Genomic DNA, 22,120 nt, shown 5'->3' on the forward strand with positions numbered 1-22,120 from the left:
CTTCCAGGCCCAGCTGCCCCAGCTGACGCCACGTGGCTAAGACATGAACACCCAACTGTGTGCTTCCCAACTTCCAGACCCACATACTTGTGAGCAGATAAACATGGTTATTTCAAGCCACTCAGTTTCCAGGTCATTTGTTTCATGATAATAGATAACTGGAAAATATGCTTTTATGCAAGAAAACAGATGAGATGGATTTTCAAAGCTCTTTGGCCTAAAAAAAAAACTCTTACAAATATTTACTCTTTTACTTTGAGAACATAAACAAAATTGATAAACCATTAGCCAGACTCATCAAGAAAAAAAGGGAGAAGACTCAAATCAATAGTATTAGAAATGAAAAAGGAGAAGTAACAACTGACACTGCAGAAATACAAAGGATCATGAGCGATTACCACAAGCAACTATATGACAATAAAATGGACAACTTGGAAGAAATGGACAAATTCTTAGAAAACCACAACCTTCCGAAACTGCACCAGGAAGAAATAGAAAATATAAACAGACCAATCACAAGCACTGAAATTGAAACTGTGATTAAAAATCTTCCAACAAACAAAAGCCCAGGACCAGATGGCTTCACAGGAGAATTCTATCAAACATTTAGAGAAGAGCTAACACCTATCCTTCTCAAACTCTTCCAAAATATAGCAGAGGGAGGAACACTCCCAAACTCATTCTAGGAGGCCACCATCACCCTGATACCAATACCAGACAAAGATGTCACAAAGAAAGAAAACTACAGGCCAATATCACTGATGAACATAGATGAGAAAATCCTCAACAAAATACTAGCAAACAGAATCCAACAGCACATTAAAAGGATCATACACCATGATCAAGTGGGGTTTATCCCAGAAATGCAAGGATTCCTTAATATATGCAAATCAATCAATGTGATAAACCACATTAACAAATTGAAGGAGAAAAACCATATGATCATCTCAATAGATGCAGAAAAGGCTTTCGACAAAATTCAACACCTATTTATGATAAAAAAAACCCTGCAGAAAGTAGGCATAGAGGGAACTTATCTCAACATAATAAAGGCCTATATGACAAACCCACAGCCAGCATCGCTCTTAATGGTGAAAAACTGAAACCATTTCCTCTAAGATCAGGAAGAAGACAAGGTGGTCCACTCTGACCACTATTATTCAACATAGTTTTGGAAGTTTTAGCCACAGCAATCAGAGAAGAAAAAGAAATAAAAGGAATCTAAATTGGAAAACAAGAAGTAAAGCTGTCACTGTTTGCAGATGACATGATACTATACATAGAGAATCCTAAAGATGCTACCAGAAAAGTACTAGAGCTAATCAGTGAATTTGGTAAAGTAGCAGGATACAAAATTAATGCACAGAAATCTCTTGCATTCCTATATACTAATGATGAAAAATCTGAAAGAGAAATTAAGGAAACACTCCCATTTACCACTGCAACAAAAAGAATAAAATACCTAGGAATAAACCTACCTAAGGAGACAAAACACCTGTATGCAGAAAACTATAAGACACTGATGAAAGAAATTAAAGATGATACAAGCGGAGAGATATACCATGTTCTTGGATTGGAAGAATCAACATTGTGAAAATGACTATACTACCCAAAGCAATCTACAGATTCAGTGCAATCCCTATCAAACTACCAAAGGCATTTTTCACAGAACTAGAACAAAAAATTTCACAATTTGTATGGAAACACAGAAGACCCTGAATAGCCAAAGCAATCTTGAGAAAGAAAAACGTAGCTGGAGGAGTCAGGTTCCTTGACTTCAGACTATACTACAGAGCTACAGTAATCAAGACAGTATGGTACTGGCACAAAAACAGAAATATAGATCAATGGTACAGGATAGAAAGCCCAGAGATAAACCCATGCACATATGGGCACCTAATTTATGACAAAGGAGGCAAGAACATACAATGGAGAAAAGACAGCCTCTTCAATAAGTGGTGCTGGGAAAACTGGACAGCTACATGTAAAAGAATGAAATTAGAACACTACCTAACACCATACACAAAAATAAACTCAAAATGGATTAAAGACCTAAATGTAAGGCCAGGCACTATAAAACTCTTAGAGGAAATAGGCAGAACACTCTATGACACAAATCACAGCAAGATCCTTTTTGACCCACCTCCTAGAGAAATGGAAATAAAAACAAAAATAAACAAATGGGACCTAATGAAACTGAAAAGCTTTTGCACAGCAAAGGAAAACATAAACAAGATGAAAAGACAACCCTCAGAATGGGAGAAAATATTTGCAAATGAAGCAACTGACAAAGGATTAACCTCCAAAATTTACAAGCAGCTCATGCAGCTCAATTTCAAAAAAACAAACAACCCAATCCAAAAATGGGCAGAAGACCTAAATAGACATTTCTCCAAAGAAGATATACAGATTGTCAACAAACACATGAAAGGATGCTCAACATCACTAATCATTAGAGAAATGCAAATCAAAACTACAATGAGGTATCATCTCACACCAGTCAGAATGGCCATCATCAAAAAATCTACAAACAATAAATGCTGGAGAGGGTGTGGAGAAAAGGGAACCCTCTTGCACTGTTGGTGGGAATGTAAATTGATACAGCCACTATGGAGAACAGTATGGAGGCTCCTTAAAATACTAAAAATAGAACTACCATACGACCCAGCAATCCCACGACTGGGCATATACCTAGAGAAAACCATAATTCAAAAAGGGTCATGCACCACAGTGTTAACTGCAGCACTATTTACAATAGCCAGGATATGGAAGCAACCTAAGTGTCCATCGACAGATGAATGGATAAAGAAGATGTGGCACATATATACAATGGAATATTACTCAGCCATAAAAAGAAACGAAATTGAGTTATTTGTAGTGAGGTGCATGGACCTAGAGTCTGTCATACAGAGTGAAGTAAGTCAGAAAGAGAAAAACAAATATCTTATGCTAACACAAATATTTGGAATCTAAAGAAAAAAAAAGTTTGAAGAACCTAGGGGCAGGACAGGAATAAAGACTCAGACGTAGAGAATGGGCTTGAGGACACGGGGAGGGGGAAGGGTAAGCTGGGACGAAGTGAGAGAGTGGCATGGACATATACACACTACCAAATGTAAAATAGATAGCTAGTGGGAAGCAGCCACATAGCACAGGGAGATCAGCTCAGTGCTTTGTGACCACCTAGAGGGGTGGGATAGGGAGGGTGGGAGGGAGGGAGACACAAGAGGGAAGAGATATGTGGATATATGTATATGTAGAGCTGATCCACTCTGTTATAAAGCAGAGACTAACACAACATTGTAAAGCAATTATACTCCAATAAAGATGTTAAAAAAAAATTTTACCCTTTCAGAAAGCGGATCTGTTCATTTAAATGTTAGTACCAAGGCAAGCAGCCATCCAGTAAGATAAAAATTTATTAAACTAGACTTGAGAGATGAAATGTTGCGTCCCACTGGCCAGAGCAGTAATCTCTGAAGCACAGGTGTCCTGAAAGTTTCCTCTGTTACATGTAGCATTTAGGACAGCTTCCTAATACAAGAAAACAGGAGAGAATGGCATCGCTGTGCATTTTTACCCACTTCTATATTGGACTTGCCATACTCTTGAGGATGCTTTCATTTTATCACCTTTTCAGAACCTTCCCTGGGACTCAGAATCCCCTCCACCTCTGAAACTGAAACAGGCAGAAGAGCTTCCCTTCCTTCTTGACTTTGGGTAGCCAGTCATGGGGAGAAGCTAAGTCCAAGGGCGTGCATTGTCAGGGTAAGGCAGGGAAGTCTGTTTGTGGGCTGCTGCAGAAAAAAAGGGAAAAAAAGAGCAGACCTGAAAAGCTAGAAGACTTAAAATGAGGAAAAACAAAGGTGGGGGGCAAATTTTTACAAAGGGAATATGCAGCATGTAATGTTTCACTGTAACAAGGCTGGCTTTTGAGATGAGAAATGTGACTTCATACATGGAGCTTTGAGCGCTTTTCACACTGTCATTTGCCATCCAGTTGGAGATGCTAAATAGGCAGCTGGATATATGAGCGTGTAGATACGCCATCAATCGCTCAGTGATTCCCAGTAACACCGTTATCCTTGAAGACACTCATGTTATCAACATATTTTATGTGATCTGTTTTCCTTTCTCATTCCAAAATTTTATTTTCTTCTCCTGGATGACTGACTGACTTTCTTCTCAAAAATATACTTTATAGAAATATATGGACATCTTATACATTTCATCATTTGCAATTTTTTTTCTCCTTCAAGCAGTCAACTCAAAAAATCTTTCTTAAAAAAAAAATCTTTCTTGCAGATTGATCAGGTTTCGGTAATTTGCCTCCCAGGGCATGGTAACTGCTGTTCATTAAATAACAAATATCTTTAGAATATTCCATATTAGGGATTCAGACTCTCTGGACCCAGGAAATGTCTCCAAGTAAGGGACTGATTATTTTGTAAACATTCATTTATGAAGGGCATTAATGTGCTTGTGGTCGAGGACATCCAAAAATATCCAGAAAAGATGTGTATACGTGACTCCTGTTTCCACCCTCGTGAGAGCAATCTGCATGGATGTGGTCTGGTCCATCGGCCAGGGTTCTGACCCAGAGGCTACATGTGATCAGCCAGTGCATGAAACACGTAATTGTCTTTCCCATGGGTTTTTGGCAGCGTGCCAGAAAAGAATAGCTTATGACCCTCTCCTTTGAGCCACAGAACTTTCCTAGAATTGATCACATGCAAAACATTCTCAGCCCTGAAAGGCCGATTCATCTCTGAACCAGGGAAATGGAGAAATGTAGGTGAATGATACTTACCTCAGTTATCCTGATAACCTTTCTCAGTTTTCAGCTTGTGTAAGACTGTGTCTTCTGGCCAAATGAAGGCTGCTTTCAAGATCACAGGGTTGGAGTTAAATTAAAAGGCTAAAAAACAAATATCGTATATTAACGCATATATGTGGAATCTAGAAAAATGTCACAGATGAACCTATTTGCAGGGTAGGAATAGAAAGGCAGACGTAGAGAACAGACGTATGGACACAGGGTGGGAAGGGGAGGGTGGGATGAACTGGGAGATTAGGTTTGACATAAATACACTACCATGTGTAAAATAGCTAGCTAGTGGGAACCTGCTGTATAGCACAGGGAGCTCAGCTCGGTGCTCTGTGATGGCCTAGATGGGTGGGATGGGGTGTGGGGTGGGAGGGAGGTCCAAGAGGGAGGGGACGTGTGTATGCGTATGGCTGATTCACTTCGCTGTGTGGCAGAAACTAACAAAACATTGTAAAGCAATTATACTCCAATAAAAAGAAAATAACTAAAAATAAATAAAATAAAAGGCTAATTTGAATTATCCTCCAGTTGATGTTATGTACTCTGAGGTGTTCACGTATGAAGTCCACTGATGTCTGTGACTTACTTTGAATGCAGCAAATAATAACACTAATAGTAGTAATACCAATAAGGGGGACTGATGGATGGATAGAGGGTGGATAAACAGATAGATGACAAAGCAGATATAATAAAATGTAATTGTAGAATCTAGTGCTGTTTGGGTGTTCACCATACTTTTTTAAAACTTTTCTGTATTTTGAAATTATTCATAATAAAGTTTTGGGAAAAAATCATTTGAATCGAAGTGGGAATCGTAGCTGGAAGGGCTCCATAAAGATCTCCCCTTTGCCCACTTCCTTTGCTTCCAACTGGCACCTTGTACACAATACAGTTCAGTGACGATCTATTGAATTGAGCTGTTGAGCTAAATTCCAAGCTACTAGGTCACTTCCACAGCTGGCAGGATTCTTCTAGAGCATGAGTTGGCAAATTTTTTCTATGTAGGCCAGACAGTAAATATTTGAGACTTTGTGGGCATATGGCCTCTGTCGCAACGACTCAACTCTGCCGCTGGAGAAGGAGGGCAGCCTCACCCAATACGTGAACGGATGACCGTGGCTGCACTCCAATAAATCTTATTTCCCAAAACAGGTGGTGGAAGTAGTTTGCCAACCCCATCTAGACCTCAAATCCTTACCTTCCACTAGAAAACAGGAGTGAAATTGATAAAATGCCAACAGTCTGTGTAAAGATTTCATGGATGTCGGGAAAGGGCACAACAAAACCACACAACAGGGAATTCCCTGGCGGTCCCTCACGGCCAAGGGCCAAGGTCTGATCCCTGGTCAGGGAACTAAGATCCCATAAGCCGTGCAGCATGGCCAAAAAAAAAAAGAAAAAAGAAAAACAAACAAACAAACAAAAAACAAACCTTTCTGTGTCCACCCTCACCCTCCACTCACAATCTCCTTTCATGAAGAAAAACCTCAGGTTCCACCATTGAACCTGAGGTTTAATATGCAAGCATCCTTAGGAGAGATGACACATTCATCTTTGATTCCAGTAAGTGTAAACTATTCACATCAGATCCCAACCTCCAAGTAGATTATTTTAGCACCAGGACACATGAGAGCAGGAGGTGACGGAGTGACACCCCCAGTGAAGAGATCCCCATGAAAAAAGCTCAGGCTGCAGAGGGAAGCTATCAGAGCCCTTGTGGGCTTACCCCTCAGGGAGGAGAGACAGATATTAAAGGTAATAAATAACTAAATTATGTAGTCAGTTTTAAGGTGTTAGGTGCTATGAAAAAAAGAAAAAGTAGAGCAGAGTAAGGGAGATTGGGAGTGCTGGGTGGAGCGAGGTGTGGTAGTAACAAGATGGTCTAGGTAGGGCTCATTAGGAAGATGCCATTTGAAGCAGAGCCTGGAGATGAGGAAACGAACCAGTCAGATGTCTGTGATGGTTTGCCAAGTAAAGGAAACAGCCTGGACAAAGGCCCTGGGGCAGGTGGTGCTCAGAATATTGTAGGAGTGGCAATGTGAGGTAGAAGAATCATAAGATGATGTTAGAGACAGTACTAGGGGACCAGAAGAGGGGAACCATTGGAGAGTTCAGACGGGAGGAGTGGCCAGCTTTGACTTACACGTGAAAGCATCATTCTGGCTAGTCAGTGGAGAACAGACAGCAGGCGGCAAGTGTGGAAGCAGGAAGAGCAGGCAGGAGGCGAGCACAATATTCCAGATGACGGATGGTGGCAACTTAGACCAGTAGGTAGCAGTAGGGGTGGTGAAAAGTGGCCAAATTTGGGATATATTTTGACAATATGGCTAACCATATTTCGTGATGGATCAGATGCTGGGTGTGAAAGAAGGGTAAAAGTCAAGGGTGAGTCCACATTCTTTGGCCTGAGCAACTGGAAGGCTACATTTGCTCTTCGCTGAGAAGGAAAGCCTGTAGGAGGAGCTGGTTTGTGGGGTTAGTCGGGAGGTCACCTTTGGACATGTTACGTTTGGCACGGTTATTAGATATTCCAAGTATAGATGGACAAACTGACAGTCGAATACAAGTCTGGAATTCAGGGGAGAGGACCTGGCTGAAATTTGGAACCATAAGTATATAGATGGTGTTTAAAGCCACGAGTCAAATGAATATTTTAAAGTAAGAGAAAAATAGACGTCACTCGAAGCCAGAAGAAACACAGACAGACACATTCTCTCTCCCTCCCTCTCCCTCTCCCTTTCTCTCTCTCTCTCTCTCTCACACACACACACACACACACACACACACACACACAATGGATCCTATCAGGTTCTTTCTTGTTCTAAAAATGTAAGCACTACTGCTCCCAACTGAACAAGCTTGTTTACATCGTGAAGCCAAATCACCCCATGCTGCAGCCCTGCACAAACTTGTTGCGTGCTAAAAGCTCACGCAGAGAAGCTCAGAGAAAATTCCAATGGGTCTCCCGGGGTAGAGGTGACAACGCAGACCATAATTCAAGCAAATTAAATCACATAATGGAAATAGCAGGTTGCCACAACAAGTTAGAATTGGACTGAAGACATGGAAAATACAGAGCCCAAGAAAAGTTCCGGAGAAGTCGCAGAGGAAGTGAATGAATACAATAAATACATAAATCTGGGACATTTTGACTCAGAGGAAACCACTCCTCCCAGCTGCCCTTGAGTGTTTCAAGCCCCAAGAAGGGATGAGAATCCCAAGAGATCGTGCCTAGGTGTTTTCAGCGTTCTGCCACGTCCTCCTCTCCTCCCCTAAACTGACTTTTTATTCTAGAATTGATCTTCAGCCATGCTACCATGTTTAAACAGCAGAGTAAATACAAATCGCCATGTGGGAAAGGTAGTGAATTAGCAGAGTGTAGAATTAATTTATTTGGCCAAGTTGCTTTGCCACTGTCACTCTGCTTCACCATCAATTTCTCGAATGACTGCCTACTTGATTCCTAGAGGATGGAGACCTATGTGGAATCCACCAGTGATTTATTTGCTATCAGGGTGTAATTTCTCCTCTTTTGAATTGTTCTGAAGGACTCTGTCGTTCCCCAAATTCCAGTTTCAAATAGAAATATTTATTTTTCAGACACTCTACTGTAATTAAATCTTTACTTGTAGTCCTTCCTCCACTGGACATAAGCCTCCTGAAGATGTGGGCTGCCGCTGTTCTGTTTACTGCTGTGTCCCTAGACCTCCTAACAGAATGCTTGGTAGATGGTAGGTTCTCAGTAAGACTGAATGAATGAATAGAAATGATGCTCAGCAAGAGGGAGGGGATATGGGATCATATGTATATGTATAACTGATTCACTTTGTTATAAAGCAGAAATTAACACACCATTGTAAAGCAATTATACTCCAATAAAGATGTTAAAAAAAAAAAAAAAGAAATGATGCTCATCCTGTGTCCACTCAAAAGAATACCTCTGTGAAAGTCAGTGGCTTCACCATCCTCTGCCCACCCAAGATTTCATCACAACACAGACGTTTACAAATAAGTTAAAGTAGCCAACAATTTATAAGCTAATATAGTGTGTCAATGCGTGCCAAAAGGATGATTAATTTTCTCAGCCATCCATAGCTGAGCCTAAAATGTCATTAGACTTATTACAGATTGCATACAGTCAGTGTGCACTGGAGAAGACGGTAGAATGAATAAAGCCATGATATTGTGACTCACAGACATAGAAAACAAACTTATGGTTACCCTAGGGGAAAGGGGGGGAGGGATAAATTAGGAGTTTGGGATGAACAGATACACACTACTGTATATAAGACAGATAAACAACAAGGACCTACTGTATAGCACAGGGAACTATATTCAATATCCTGTAATAAACCATAATGGAAAAGAATTGGAAAAAGAATATATATATATGTATGTATAACTGAATCACTTTGTTGTACACCTGAAACTAACACAACATTGTAAATCAAGTATACTTCAATAAAAAACTTTTTTAATAAAAAATAAAATTTAAAAGTTGTGATGTCATAAATCATTAGAGTGATCATCATAAATCAGTCAAGTGATAATCACATTCTTTCACTGCACTCTTGGTGCATGGTACGTGAGCCAAACCCATCTCTCTTCCATTTCTGGATTTCTTAATTTAAGCTGTGGAAATGTGCTCCTTTTCCATCATTTGATTGTCCTTCTCTCTCATATCCTCTGACCTCCCTCGGTCCAGTGTTGAGTTGAAGTTTTCATTGCTTATTCTCTGCACACTTTGGCGTTACCTCATGGTTTCCTGACTCGTGTGAGAGAAGTCAGCGTCACAAGCGGGCTTTTGCCGAGATGTTTTCTCGTCCTTTCCAGTGCAGAACTCTCCAAACAAAGACAGGTTATCACATGTACCCGAGAGCTGCCTGGGAAAAGCAGGAGCTGTAGTTATCAAAGTTGGAACCTTTATGAAATATGCTTTTGTCTCCGTTTTTGTTGCGCTCAATCAGGTCAACAAGTATTGGCTAAGCGTTGAGCGCGGTTTCCTGTGGGATTGTGTAAGACCTTGCAGGACAATAAACGTTTGGGGGGCACTGAGTAATGTAGCCATTTCTGACCCAGCAGCCGGGAAAATGTGAGGCAATTTGCGGCTGCTGGAAGCAGGACAGCTGCGGCTGTGTCCCTACAAGAGCAGAGCGACCTCACCGCCGTGGACCCGGGCAGCAGAGCCAGGCAAAATGGTGCGTGGAAGGGCAGGTGGCTCTACAGTGTCATGTCCTACAGGAAAATAGGTTCGGATCTGGGTGTTGTAGAGCCTGAAGTTCACAAACTTGGGGGGAGGGGGGTGCTTTAAGAAAAATAGTGCAAAATTATGAAGGTGAAATTGCTGGGGCTCCTCTGGGGGCTTTGGATGGGACCATGTCATTCGGGGGCCTGCTATAGAAGAGTCACTGGAAATTCCCTCCTAGCTCAAGATCTCGTTCAGGGAACCTGTCGGGTTGTGTGTACATCACCATCAGCTTGATCTAGCTTTGTGTCTATTCCTCTGCTGATTTTCTCCATACTATTCTTAAGCCATTGCCCTTCGAGGACTTTTCTTTTTTTCCCCTTTATTAACTTTTTTAATTGAAGTGTAGTCGATTTAGAGTGTTGTGTTAGTTTCAGGTGTACAGTAAAGTGATTCAGTCATACATATATATATACACATATATATATAAATCTATCCTTTTTCAGATTATTTTCCATTATAGGTCCTTCTGTGACTTTTCATATTGGCTTCGTAACTGCTCCCAAAAAGACAAAGAAATGTTAGTCATGCCTTCTTTTATTTATCTGTGCTTTATGACGGTTTTTTTTTTTTTTTTGCTACGAATATTTATTCTTAGCTTCCTGAAGTCCCCCTAAGTCAGGGGCCTGCGGGTATTCTAGATGGAGGTAGAAAGATGGGAGGGAGGTGAACACACAGTTGCAGCCACATACATAGAATTTTGAAAGTTCTCGCAGACCATGATGGTTTCATTGGATTTAAAAAGCAGTACAACTATAATGTGGTCTAGGTCATTGCTTTTCAAACTCTCGTGTGCACATAAGTCACCTGGGTATCTCACTAAAATGCAGATTCTGATGCACTAGGGCTGGGGTGGGATCTGAGAGTACGAATTTCAAACGAGCGCCCAGGGTAGGCTGCTACTGCCTGTTGCCTGTCCGTGGGCCACACTTGGAGTAACATCCATGTACTGATTCGTAGAAATCGGTGGCACAGATACACAGTCAAACTGATTTTAAGGTAACCAGTCCCAGGATTGAAAGGTTGTAACAGCCACGGAGCAGGGGCTTGTTGACTAGAGAAGGCGTGCGGAGTCTTCCCCTCCCAGTATCGCCTATCCCCAGGGGGCTGGGGGAAGGAGGGTGAAGACTAAAAGTTTATGTTGAGGTCATCTCGTTGTCTCCAGCTTTTAAACTTTGCTATGGTCTTTTTAAAAACTTTGCCTACAGAGTGATGAGGGGAAGGGGTACAGGTTTCTGGAACATCTACTAGGGTGCTAGGCATTGTACCGCCATTTTCTCTCGACTCCTCATAACCCTTTCAGGTGGCTGTTGTTTTACTCCCTTTACAGATGGGGAAGCTGAGGTTCAGCAGGGTGAAGTAACATGCCGCGTTGCATAGAGACAGGGCAGGGATTTGAACCCACCAAAGCTTGGTGCTTTTGTCCACACCAACCTGTATCCTTAGCAGTGTTGTGTTAAACTAATTCAGCATGAGGTATTAGGACGTGAATTTATCACTTTTTGCTTTTCTTCTAAGGAAGGTGCCCAGAGGGGTGCGCTGGGCAGAGGGGAGGGAGCGGAAGGAAAGAGGCTGCTGAAAAGAAGGAAAGGGCTTAGCAAAGCTCTATGAGGCACTGAAGATGAATTTCACACCAAAAGCAAATGTTAGCTCTAACAGGAAAGGCATTGGCATTCTCTGTGCAAAAATGGCTTCCTAAAGTGTGTGCTTTCCATAAATTCATTTTGGAGCAACCAAGGTATGGTGTTTCAAAATGCTGGATTCAAGTGTCAATGTTAAAGGATTTCTGTCCGTATCATGCCGAGATCAACTGTAACTTTCTCTCGCCTGCAAAATGTCCTATGAAACGGGGATTTGTCAGGTTCTGTGGAGCTGGTATTTGTCTTTGGCCAGCATCTTAAGAGTTATATTTTTGAACCACTTGACCTGATTCTGAGTTAAGCTTTCTGTTCCTGTTTAACTTACCATCATATTTTGTTCAGTTATTTAGCAGGAAGGTAAGCAGGCCTGGCCTTTGGCAAATATCTGAAGGTCAAGTTTGCCACAGGTCCACCATTTTGGCTTTCGGAGCCCCCATCCCAGTCCGCACTTGGAGCGTCTTCCCTTTCCTTCCCGCCCTCCCCGCTCCACTGCCCTCCCACCACATGTATTATTTTAATATCTTGACACTTATCAAAATCTTAGGTAAATGATATGTAAAGTAAGGGAGGATAACCAAATCAAATAAAGGGGTAAGGAATTGCTACCCTCACCTCTCAACTCTAAAAAATAAAGCTTTAAAGGCACCATCCTGAGCCAGTCAGGGAACATACATTTTAATTGAGGGAACTATCCAATGGACCCAATTAACTATACATACCTTTCTCCCTTCCTTTCTTGACTCCTGCTCCCCTTCTGCACCACTTAGAATTTATTCCAACTTCTGAGGTTGTATGTTCTTACCTATTTTCAAAACGTGGGCTAGAGTTTTGCTACTTAACACTGCTTTAGAAGTTCCTGCTGAAAGATTATTTATAGGTCACGGCTTTCTGATATTTCCAATAAAGGCTCCCTTGCGTGTATCTGGTAAGGCTCAAATTTATGCCTAGTTCTACCAGACCACAGGCTTTAGCAAGGCTATCATACATTTAGCTGAACACATAGATCTCTTTTAGTGTATTTATTGCCGTGATGGTGTGGGCAAGTGTCCCAGGCAGGACACCAGTAATCTGGCTCCCTGGGCTGTGTCTCTCTAGTCACAGTGTCGCGATTCTGGCTAAGTCACCTAGGCTGCCAGGGCTCAGTGTTGCATCTCTAAAATGACTTCTAGGGTTCCTACCACCTTTGACACCCTGTGGCTGCCTTCCTACATTTAGGTTAGAGCCTTCTCTGATTAGGAGCGTCACACAGCTGGCATATCCTTCTCTAACATCTGCGTTGTGGTCAAGAATATGGGCTGGGCACAGACATAGAAAACAAACTTATGGTTACCAAAGGGGAAAGGGCAGGGAGGGATACACTAGGAGTTTGGGATTAACATATACACACTACTATATATAAAATAGATAAACAACAAGGACCTACTGTATAGCACAGGGAACTCTACTCAATATTCTGTAATAACCTAGATGGGAAAAGAATCTGAAAAAGAATATATATATATATGAATCACTGTGCTCTACACCTGAAACTAACACAATATTGTAAATCAACTATACTTCAATAAAAAAGAATGGATAAGCAACAAGGATATATTGTACAGCACAGGGAAATAGAGCCATTGTTTTGTAATAACTTTAAAAGGAATATAATCTAAAAAATATTGAATCAGTATGCTGTACACCTGAAACTAATATAATATTGTAAATCAACTATACTTCAATTAAACATTTTTTTTAAATTTCTCCAACATAAAATAAAATGAATATGGGCTATGGAGTTAGACTGCCTGGATTCAGACCCCAGCTCCTGCGCACTTGCAGTGCGGCCTGGGCGGTTTACTTATCTGTGAGAGCGTCATCAGCTGTAAGCAGGGAATGATGTTGCAACCTACCCAGTAGGGGGGCTTTGTTACAACTTACCCCACAGGATGGGGCTGTTTATGGCCTACCCCATAGGGCGGTTGTGACCAGTAAACAAATGCATCTTTTTAAGGTTCTTTAAAGAGCACCTGGCACTTGGTGAGCCCTCCTTAAATGTTAGCCAGGATTATCATCACCGCGATCACTTACATCCTTCAAGGTCCAATTTGAATGCCCTCCCTTCCATAATATCTTTCTCAATTATCTTAAGAAAAATAATAACTTTTCCTTCCTCGGGCCTTTCGTAGCAAAGAGTAAGGACTCCTCTCTAACTTGAGTTGTTTCTCTCCACCTTTTTCTCTTTTAATCATAAATAAATTATGGGTACCCATAGCGTGCCCAGTATTTTCACATAAAGTTTCTCATTTAAGTCACATAAAGTGAAAGAGCTGTTACCCGTTTCATTTTACAGGTGAGAAAACTAACATTTACAGCACGGAAGGGGCTTGGTCAGGGTGACAGTGCATGAGTGGCAGTCCTATCACCTCTTCGAAGGCTTCTGAGGCTACCAGAAGTCAGCAAGCTTGCATATCCCTGAGCTACTGAAACCATCTCTCAAACCCGTTCATTGTCACTCAAGCACACTGTAGGCCCAACATCAAGTGTGCTGAATAGATGTGCAGGCTTCAACTCCTTACTCTCATGATATCGTTTCCTTATAAATGCTAAGTAACCACAGTGATTCCAAGTCTGGTTAATTTAGCATGCACCATTTATGTTTAAAAGTTACACAATGGTTGCTGACTTCCTTATAGAAAATACTGTACTGATTTCTGACAGTTTTTTTTTTTTTTTTTGGCCTCCCCTGCACTTTAATCTTTCTAGTCTCATGTGTTTATGGAAATAGGCAGCCTGAGCTATTTGGTAAGCAAATTGATGCATCTATTCTATGTAGGTAGTGATATATTAGTGTCCAGCCAAACCGCACCAGCTTCTCTATGGAAATAGATTTCTGGTTTCTAGCTTTAGGATCGAATTTTATTTTGTTTATTAAAAAAAAAAAAACAGGGGCTTCCCTGGTGGCGCAGTGGTTGAGAATCTGCCTGCCAATGCAGGGGACACGGGTTCGAGCCCTGGTCTGGGAAGATCCCACATGCCGCGGAGCGACTAAGCCCGTGAGCCACAATTGCTGAGCCTGCGCGTCTGGAGCCTGTGCTCCGCAACAAGAGAGGCCGCGATAGTGAGAGGCCCGCGCACCGCGATTAAGAGTGGCCCCCACTTGCCGCAACTAGAGAAAGCCCTCGCACAGAAACGAAGACCCAACACAGCCATAAATAAATAAATAAATAAAATTTTAAAAAAAATAACAAAAAACAAAAAACAAAAAAAACCTTCCCAACTGAATTTCCCTTAAATGTGGGTAGGCAGAGCCGAGTTTGCTAGTCGCTGGACAGGCGGTTGAGTGAACAGTGGCCCTGGAGCCCTGTTGACTTATTGTCCTAATACAAGGCGAGAGACGTTCCATTTCTAAAAATTAGTCCTCACCATAGACATGCCTTCAGTTTAGAATCTAGGCTACTCTAGGAGAAGAGGGAAGTACAAGGAAGGGACAGAAGCAGATAGAAGGAGAAAGGCAGGTCCAAACTTGATCAGGAACCAAGTATTGTCTCAGAAGAAACTGATCGGGAGATGACAAAAGTGTGAGTCATCAAAACAGGGTTTTTTAACTTTGTTAGGATGCGCTGGAGTCCAGCTTAGGGAGCGGAACTTTGAAGGACCTCAGAGGCAGGTGGCTCCAGGTGTTTGTGACATGAGAGCCATAGATTACAGACGCGTATGCACAGCATGTGAACTCATTTTTGTGAAAATAAACACCTGCATGTGTAATTTGAAAAAAATCTAAAGGTATGTTCACCAAAATGTTAACAGTTTTCTTTTGCTTGTCTGTAGTTCTTGCTTTTGTCGAATAAACATATATCACATATGATTTTAAAAATGAAAGCCAAAAAATTCACAAAGGGCAGGATTTGGAATAAACATTTTTGTTAAAATTTGACAAATTATATTTCATTAGATGCAACGATGTGTATAAACTCTTGGAGATTTATTAGAAAATGTTCTTGAGGACTCGGTACCTTCCTTTCTACTCAATGTCCTTCTTCCCTTCAATATACAGAAGCGACTTTGTGAATTTCATTTGTCAGTGGTTTCTGTGGCTCATCATATTAATTTTTTAGATAAAATTCCCCAAGAAACCATTCTTCATGTGATGAATGTGCAAGTTCTATAAACAGAGAAGCATGTGTATCATCATGTAGTACGAGAAGGGCTGTGTTCTACCTTGGACATTGGGATTTGCATTTTTAAAACAGTGCTCTTAATGTTACAAATTGATTCAGCGTCTGAAAAAAAATGTTGAAAAGTTAACTTGGTATTCAACTAACCAGATCTATTTAACTACCACTCTGCTTTGAGGAGGAATGTTTTAGCTGTGGATGTAAAAGACATTTGACAAGAGTTTTCACAGTGTTCTCTTTCTGCTTTGTTAGTTAATTTTTTTCATGGAGAAATTTAAAAGGCAAAAAGTTCCCTACACCTCTGCCCAGTGTGATATGGCTCCTCCAAAGGGGACTTTAACTCACAAAAAGTAGACCTTCCAGAGTTTCAATAAGTGTTCAAGCAAATCCTCTTCCGGCCATAGACTATGGGTGTAGAAAATAATCTTATCTGAACAGGCGTGTGCGTAGAGGTTACCACGGAGGCAAAGGTGAAGGGAGGCGTGCTCCCTGCCTTCCCAGGGCCGGCTGGGTTGACTGTGCCCTGATCTCTGCCTCATCTTTGAGTCCAGGACAAAGAAACCAGTGGCCATGGAGAATAGCACTCATTGGGCTCAAAAAGAAACCCATTCTACTTTCACAAAAGAATTATACTTTTTTTCCAGATAAAACAATATTCAAAGCAAAAAGTGGTCAAGACTTTATTATATTTAATGGCTAAGATTTCTACTACTTCTGCCTAGGAGACGAACAATGCCCTTGGAGAACATTTGAGGTTTTAATAAATAATTGCCTGATCTATGTAGATAAATAATAAAAGCTGATTTGCTTGATTCCCATTTTTACAGTGGTGTGGCCTATGTCACGAGGGAAACTGGCTGGGCCTGACCATGGTTTATTCAATGCCAAGCAGAGTTTCTTAGTCTCCCTTTCTTCCACTCCTACCATAGTGGGCCCATCATACTCTGGGGCCATGCCCATTAGTGACGGTGTGGCTGCTTCCTGATCAAGTGACAAATAGGATGCAAATATCTTCTTTTTAATGCATGACCCTGGCATAGCCAGAGGGAAAATGAGTGGGGTGTCTCAGAGCAGTGACTTTTTGCCTAGAGCTTGAGAGTTAAAGACCTACAAGCACACTTCTTCAGCTCTATCGAAATTAAGGTGAGTAAAGTTAATTACCTTCAGATTATCAATAAACAAAGAAAGATAGTAATGATTGGGCATCTGACTGCTAATAACCATGTGATTTCACAAAGCAAAGAAGAACATAAGGAAGTTGGCCTCTTGTAGCCGACTGCTTAGCATTCCTTTTCATTACCAGACCTGATATCAGACAGAGGGTTGAAGCAACAGTCTTAGTAGAACCAGAAAATGAATGCATTTATTTTCCAGAAATATCTTAACTTTTAATGTTTAATGCAGTTTTGGAAGTAAAAGCAAGAGTGTTTTTAGTTTATGAAGCACCAATTCTTTCAGTTCTTTTAAATCTCTTTTGATAGCTTTTGAAAATGTTTTATGCTCAGAAATAGTGAAAATTATACCCAAGTCCTTTATGCTAAAGATCTGATCATGTTCAGGGACTGTGGTGTCATTTACAACAATATCAGAGTCTCACAGTGGTTTGGATAATTTGGTCCAACAACTGGCCCCATTAGTGGAGAGAAGTTTCAGTTGATCAGTTGCTTCAGACACGGTGAACTGTCTGGAGTTCAGATTGTTTAAAGTTGGATGATATTTGATTCAATTCAACAAACGTCCATAGAATGTTTAAGGAAAGAGGAGAATTTTGACATGGTGGTCTGGAAGGTAGTGTGAAGATGGTGAATTTATGATCCAAAGTGGGAGATGAGTACAATGCATAAAATGCTATAAAAATAGCAACGTATTTAAACACATCAAAGCCAAGGCAGTAGGAAAAAAGTGCAGGAATGTGTGTGTTTAAGAGCCTGCTTCATTGCATTTTCCTCTATACTGTTAAATCTAATTTTAAAAAACTATTTATATTATCCGTTAATGAGAAATAGTTGAATAAAAATTATGAAAGCTAAAAGACAACCTAGCTAGATGCTGCCAACATTCATTCTAATCATTTTATTTTATTTAGGACGACAATATGGACACAGAATCCATTCTAGAAGAACTTCTTCTCAAAAGGTCACAGCAAAAGAAGAAAATGTCACCCAATAATTACAAAGAGCGGCTTTTTGTTTTGACCAAAACAAACCTCTCCTACTATGAATATGACAAAATGGTAAGACCCTATTTATTTCATTGTTTTTAATGCTACTTATTTTTCTCAAGTCTCCACAAAGTGCTTAATATAAGGAAACATCAGGTTTCTTAGCGAACACAGTAAAAATCAACTTGCACTCACTTATCACATTGTCTTTTCTTAGCCAAGTTATAATTAATTCAAGATAAAGCATTTTCAAACATTGCTTAACTTTACTAAGGCAAATTGTAACTTTAGAACAGTGGTTCTCAACTGGGGGTATTTTTGCCCTCCAAAGGATACTTGGCAATGGCTGGGGACATTTTTGGTTGTCATCATTGGGGGAGGGGGGCAGTCTGCTACTGGCATCGAGTGGGTGGAGGCCAGGGACGCAGCTAAACATCCTACAGTGCCCAGGCTGGCCCCGCCACAAAGAATGATCTGGCCCCGAATAGTGCTGAAGATGAGAAACCCTGTCTTAACAAATGCTGGAAATAAGACTATTTCTGTGCAGCTGAGAATTCTATCACAGTAGAAATACTGAAATACTGTCATAAAATTGAACCAAGATGAAGATGCTTAATTTTCCTGAATAGATTAACCATATGGCAGGTGATTTGAAATGTGTTTCAAGATTATCAAAAAAAATTAAGTGCTGCTTGAAGACTTGCTTTTGGAGGAGTTTATGTCCACACTCGAAAAATATATTCTCTCATCATTGGATTTTGACTATTATGGAATAATTGGAATGATTCTCACGTGCCCACCTCATCTCCCAATCTCCCTCCTAAGTGTAACGTTAACTTGATTCTGTTCTTTGTGCACCACTGTATATCACGTGAGGCATCTTACATTTTCCTTTTAATTCAGAAAAGAGGCAGCAGAAAAGGATCAATTGAGATTAAGAAAATCAGATGTGTGGAGAAAGTAAATCTTGAAGAGCAGACCCCCGTGGAGAGACAGTACCCATTTCAGGTAAGGGGAGGGATAACATTCCATTGGATGGATGGCTCTTCTTTTAATATTTTCTATTATGAACTCAGTATTGGGGGGATAAAGAAAGATGTTGCTAAATGATTCATTAAGATGATGGCAGGTGCTTATATTTGTGTAACCATAGAGAGCATTCTCAACCTCTCTCTGAATTTGGAACATCCCCAGATAGGATTGGGGCAGTTTGCTAAAATTCTATCCACCAAGCTGCCTTCCCTAGCGGGAGAGAAAGATAGATGAGTGTGTAAGCCTTAGTGGTCTGACTTGCCTTGGGGTCTGATGATCTCTTTCATCAAACACTGCGGAGCATTTCCAATATGCTACAAGGTACTAGGCACGCTATCAGGAATAAAATGCCATCCCTGTCCCCAAGGCATTTACAGAGCATTATAATGCAGGGAGGTGGGTGTTAAGACGAAGGTGGCAGCGTAGCCATGGTGTCCCAGAAAGGAGAAGCTGCACTTCTCACTCCAAGAGGTCAGGGAGATTTCCTGTTGGAGGTGACACTCAGGTTGGGAAGGACAATGGGAGTTTAGCCCAGCAAAAACAGGAAGGGCAGCGAAACCAAAGAAACAGCCGATGTCAAGACCCTGGTAGGTGAAACAGTATGGCACGTTTGGAGAAATCCAGGTGGTGCTTAGCATTAAGCAGCCCCATGAAAGAGTGAGGGACGAGCCTGCAGAGGCAGCCGGGGCCATATCATGAATGCCTTTGCACAGCACGCTAAGGAGTTTGAAGTTTACCCTGAAGTATTTCAAACACTGGTCTCCTATGGAGAGGGTGCCTACAGTACCCCACGGGAGTGACTTGTTCTAACACCTGCCCTACTTTCATTATATCAGGAACACTTATCTTTCTGCTCTAGAGACAGACAGACTGTTCTTCCAATGGTCAGACTACCCTGTGCTAGTATGAGGGAACAGTGGCCAAAAAATGAAATAAAATAAAATAATCCAGTCAGTGAACAGTCCATACTTCCCACTTTAAAAAAAAAAAAAAAAAAAAAAAAGAACATTGCCCAGTTGGGAAAAACCGGAGGAGCGTGTGCTCATGGAAGATGCTTCAAATGAGTATCACCACGGCATGGAATACTCAAAAGAACATGAGCTTTGGAACACCACAGAGCTCCTAGCCCCATTGCTTATATTTGTGTAACCATAGACAACATTCTCAACATCTCTCTGAGTTTGTTTCTTCATTTGCAAAGTGGGCATAATCATATATTTTTATAGACTTGAAAGGGAATTAAAATGTTAAATTATCTAGGAAAGAGCCCAGAAACTAGTTGGTATTTAGTAAATGGTCTGTATTGTTTACCCACAAACGCTGAATAAACTAGAGAAGGATCTGGGCAAGACATTGGAATGTTTAAACATTTCACCAAGTATCATAAGGAATAGAAAATGATTTATACTGGGGATTCCAAGGGTGGGACATGACCCAAGGGAGTAAAGTAACAGGGAGACATATTTTCACTCAATATAAGCATGAACCATATAATGATCAGAATGAATGGAAATTGGCAAGGATGGCATAGCAAAAATAAAGGACATTCTATCCCTGAACATATTTTCAAGGATAGAGCAGATAAACATTTTCCAGTGGGCTATAAAGACAGTCATGCACTGGGTTGGTGGATAGACCGGAACACTTCTAAGACACCTGTAATGTCTAACATTTTATACTTTTATAATTCCCCACGGTCCAGGGCATTCCTGCTGAGGCCTCAATGTTCACTGCTGTCAGATGCATCATTGCTGTGATTTTCCAAAGTGTAGAGGTGTCTGGGATAAAATAAATTGAGGGGTGGAGGATAAAAATAACTAGATTTTTAAAATCGAATTCCAGAGCTAATGTGTATTATATAGGCAAACTCAGTGTTTCTCTTGGATAACAAAAATTTGTAGTTGTACCAGAGTGAACTATTACACAATTATATCTAAATGCACTAAATCTTTTCCTTTCCAGATTGTCTATAAAGATGGACTTCTCTATGTGTATGCATCAAATGAAGAGAGCCGAAGTCAGTGGTTGAAAGCATTACAAAAAGGTAATTTTTAAAAAATGTCACCAAAGGGAGTCTCTGACTGGGCTCTTTTGAGGCTTAGTGGAGGAAAGATATGGCAGTAAAAGGGCCTAACGCCGATAGAGAAATCTGTTGATTTTCCTACCAACCTCAGAGAATGTGCTGCACTCATCCTTGTTTTGCATTCTCTTTGTTACCTAGAGGAAGCCTGGGGATCGCATTTCCTTTCCTGCCCAGCACAGAGCTGGCTATTGTGCCTTCCCCACAGCTAGGAGGAAGCCAGACTACCTGCTCTCCACCCACTGCGCTTGCCTTTATCAGAGCAAAGTCTAGATCCTCATGGGGCTCTCTCTTGGGTCCCGTAGCTACTGTGCTTTGGATATTTACAGAAAATTATATCTAATACTTACTAATACTTATCATTTGCCAGCTACTGTGTCAAGTACTCGTAAAACATTTTCTTAGGTAATCCTCTTGACAACTCTACGGCAAGGGGTAATAATACTATTCTCCATTTTTCAGATAAGTGAAATTAAACAGACAAGGCAAACGTCACATACCTAATTACGGAGAACACATAATTCAATTACCCAAACCCAACTTTTTAAACAGTACAGTATAAATGCCAGGCAAAACTGGGAATTTCATGAAACATTTATTTAGTGATTCTTAGGCTGCCCTGGTAACAACCTTTGACAGAAGAGAGAAAATTATTACTAATTTGGCACTATGATGTTTCTCCCTATGATATTTTTATTTTAAAGGTGGGTAATGGTGTGAGGACAGTATTTAACTCAAACGAGTGACTCTATTGGTGGAATTTCAGATATTAAGCTCCCAGATGGGGGAAGATTTTACTTCATTTAAGTTTTAGATTCGGGCTCTTCTCACTACCCCTCAAATTACACCACTTAGACAACCACCTACTCTACTTCAATGCAAATACATCCTTTTTCACTCATAGGGCTTAATTTTCCCTTTGTATGAAAGGGTTTAGCAACCTATTCTGTAGGAGAAGCAAGTGGTCCAGGTAAGAG

At 40.8% G+C, this 22,120-nt stretch overlaps 1 protein-coding gene across 4 annotated transcripts in view; it reads left to right on the forward strand.

Annotated features, from left to right (window-relative positions):
* Positions 1–9,920: 9,920 nt before the first annotated feature.
* BMX (BMX non-receptor tyrosine kinase) overlaps positions 9,921–22,120 on the forward strand; it is a 47,892-nt gene continuing 35,692 nt past the window's right edge. For all 4 annotated transcript variants that reach the window (XM_057537512.1, XM_057537514.1, XM_057537515.1 and 1 more), the window contains exons 1-4: positions 9,921–10,026; positions 17,957–18,103; positions 18,935–19,039; positions 21,026–21,107. In XM_057537512.1, coding sequence (XP_057393495.1) covers positions 10,024–10,026; positions 17,957–18,103; positions 18,935–19,039; positions 21,026–21,107 — 337 coding nt within the window. In that variant the 5' untranslated portion in view covers positions 9,921–10,023. The remainder of the gene's footprint in view (positions 10,027–17,956; positions 18,104–18,934; positions 19,040–21,025; positions 21,108–22,120) is intronic.

Source organism: Balaenoptera acutorostrata, chromosome X (genome assembly GCF_949987535.1).
Source record: "Balaenoptera acutorostrata chromosome X, mBalAcu1.1, whole genome shotgun sequence".
Taxonomy (NCBI): domain Eukaryota; kingdom Metazoa; phylum Chordata; class Mammalia; order Artiodactyla; family Balaenopteridae; genus Balaenoptera; species Balaenoptera acutorostrata.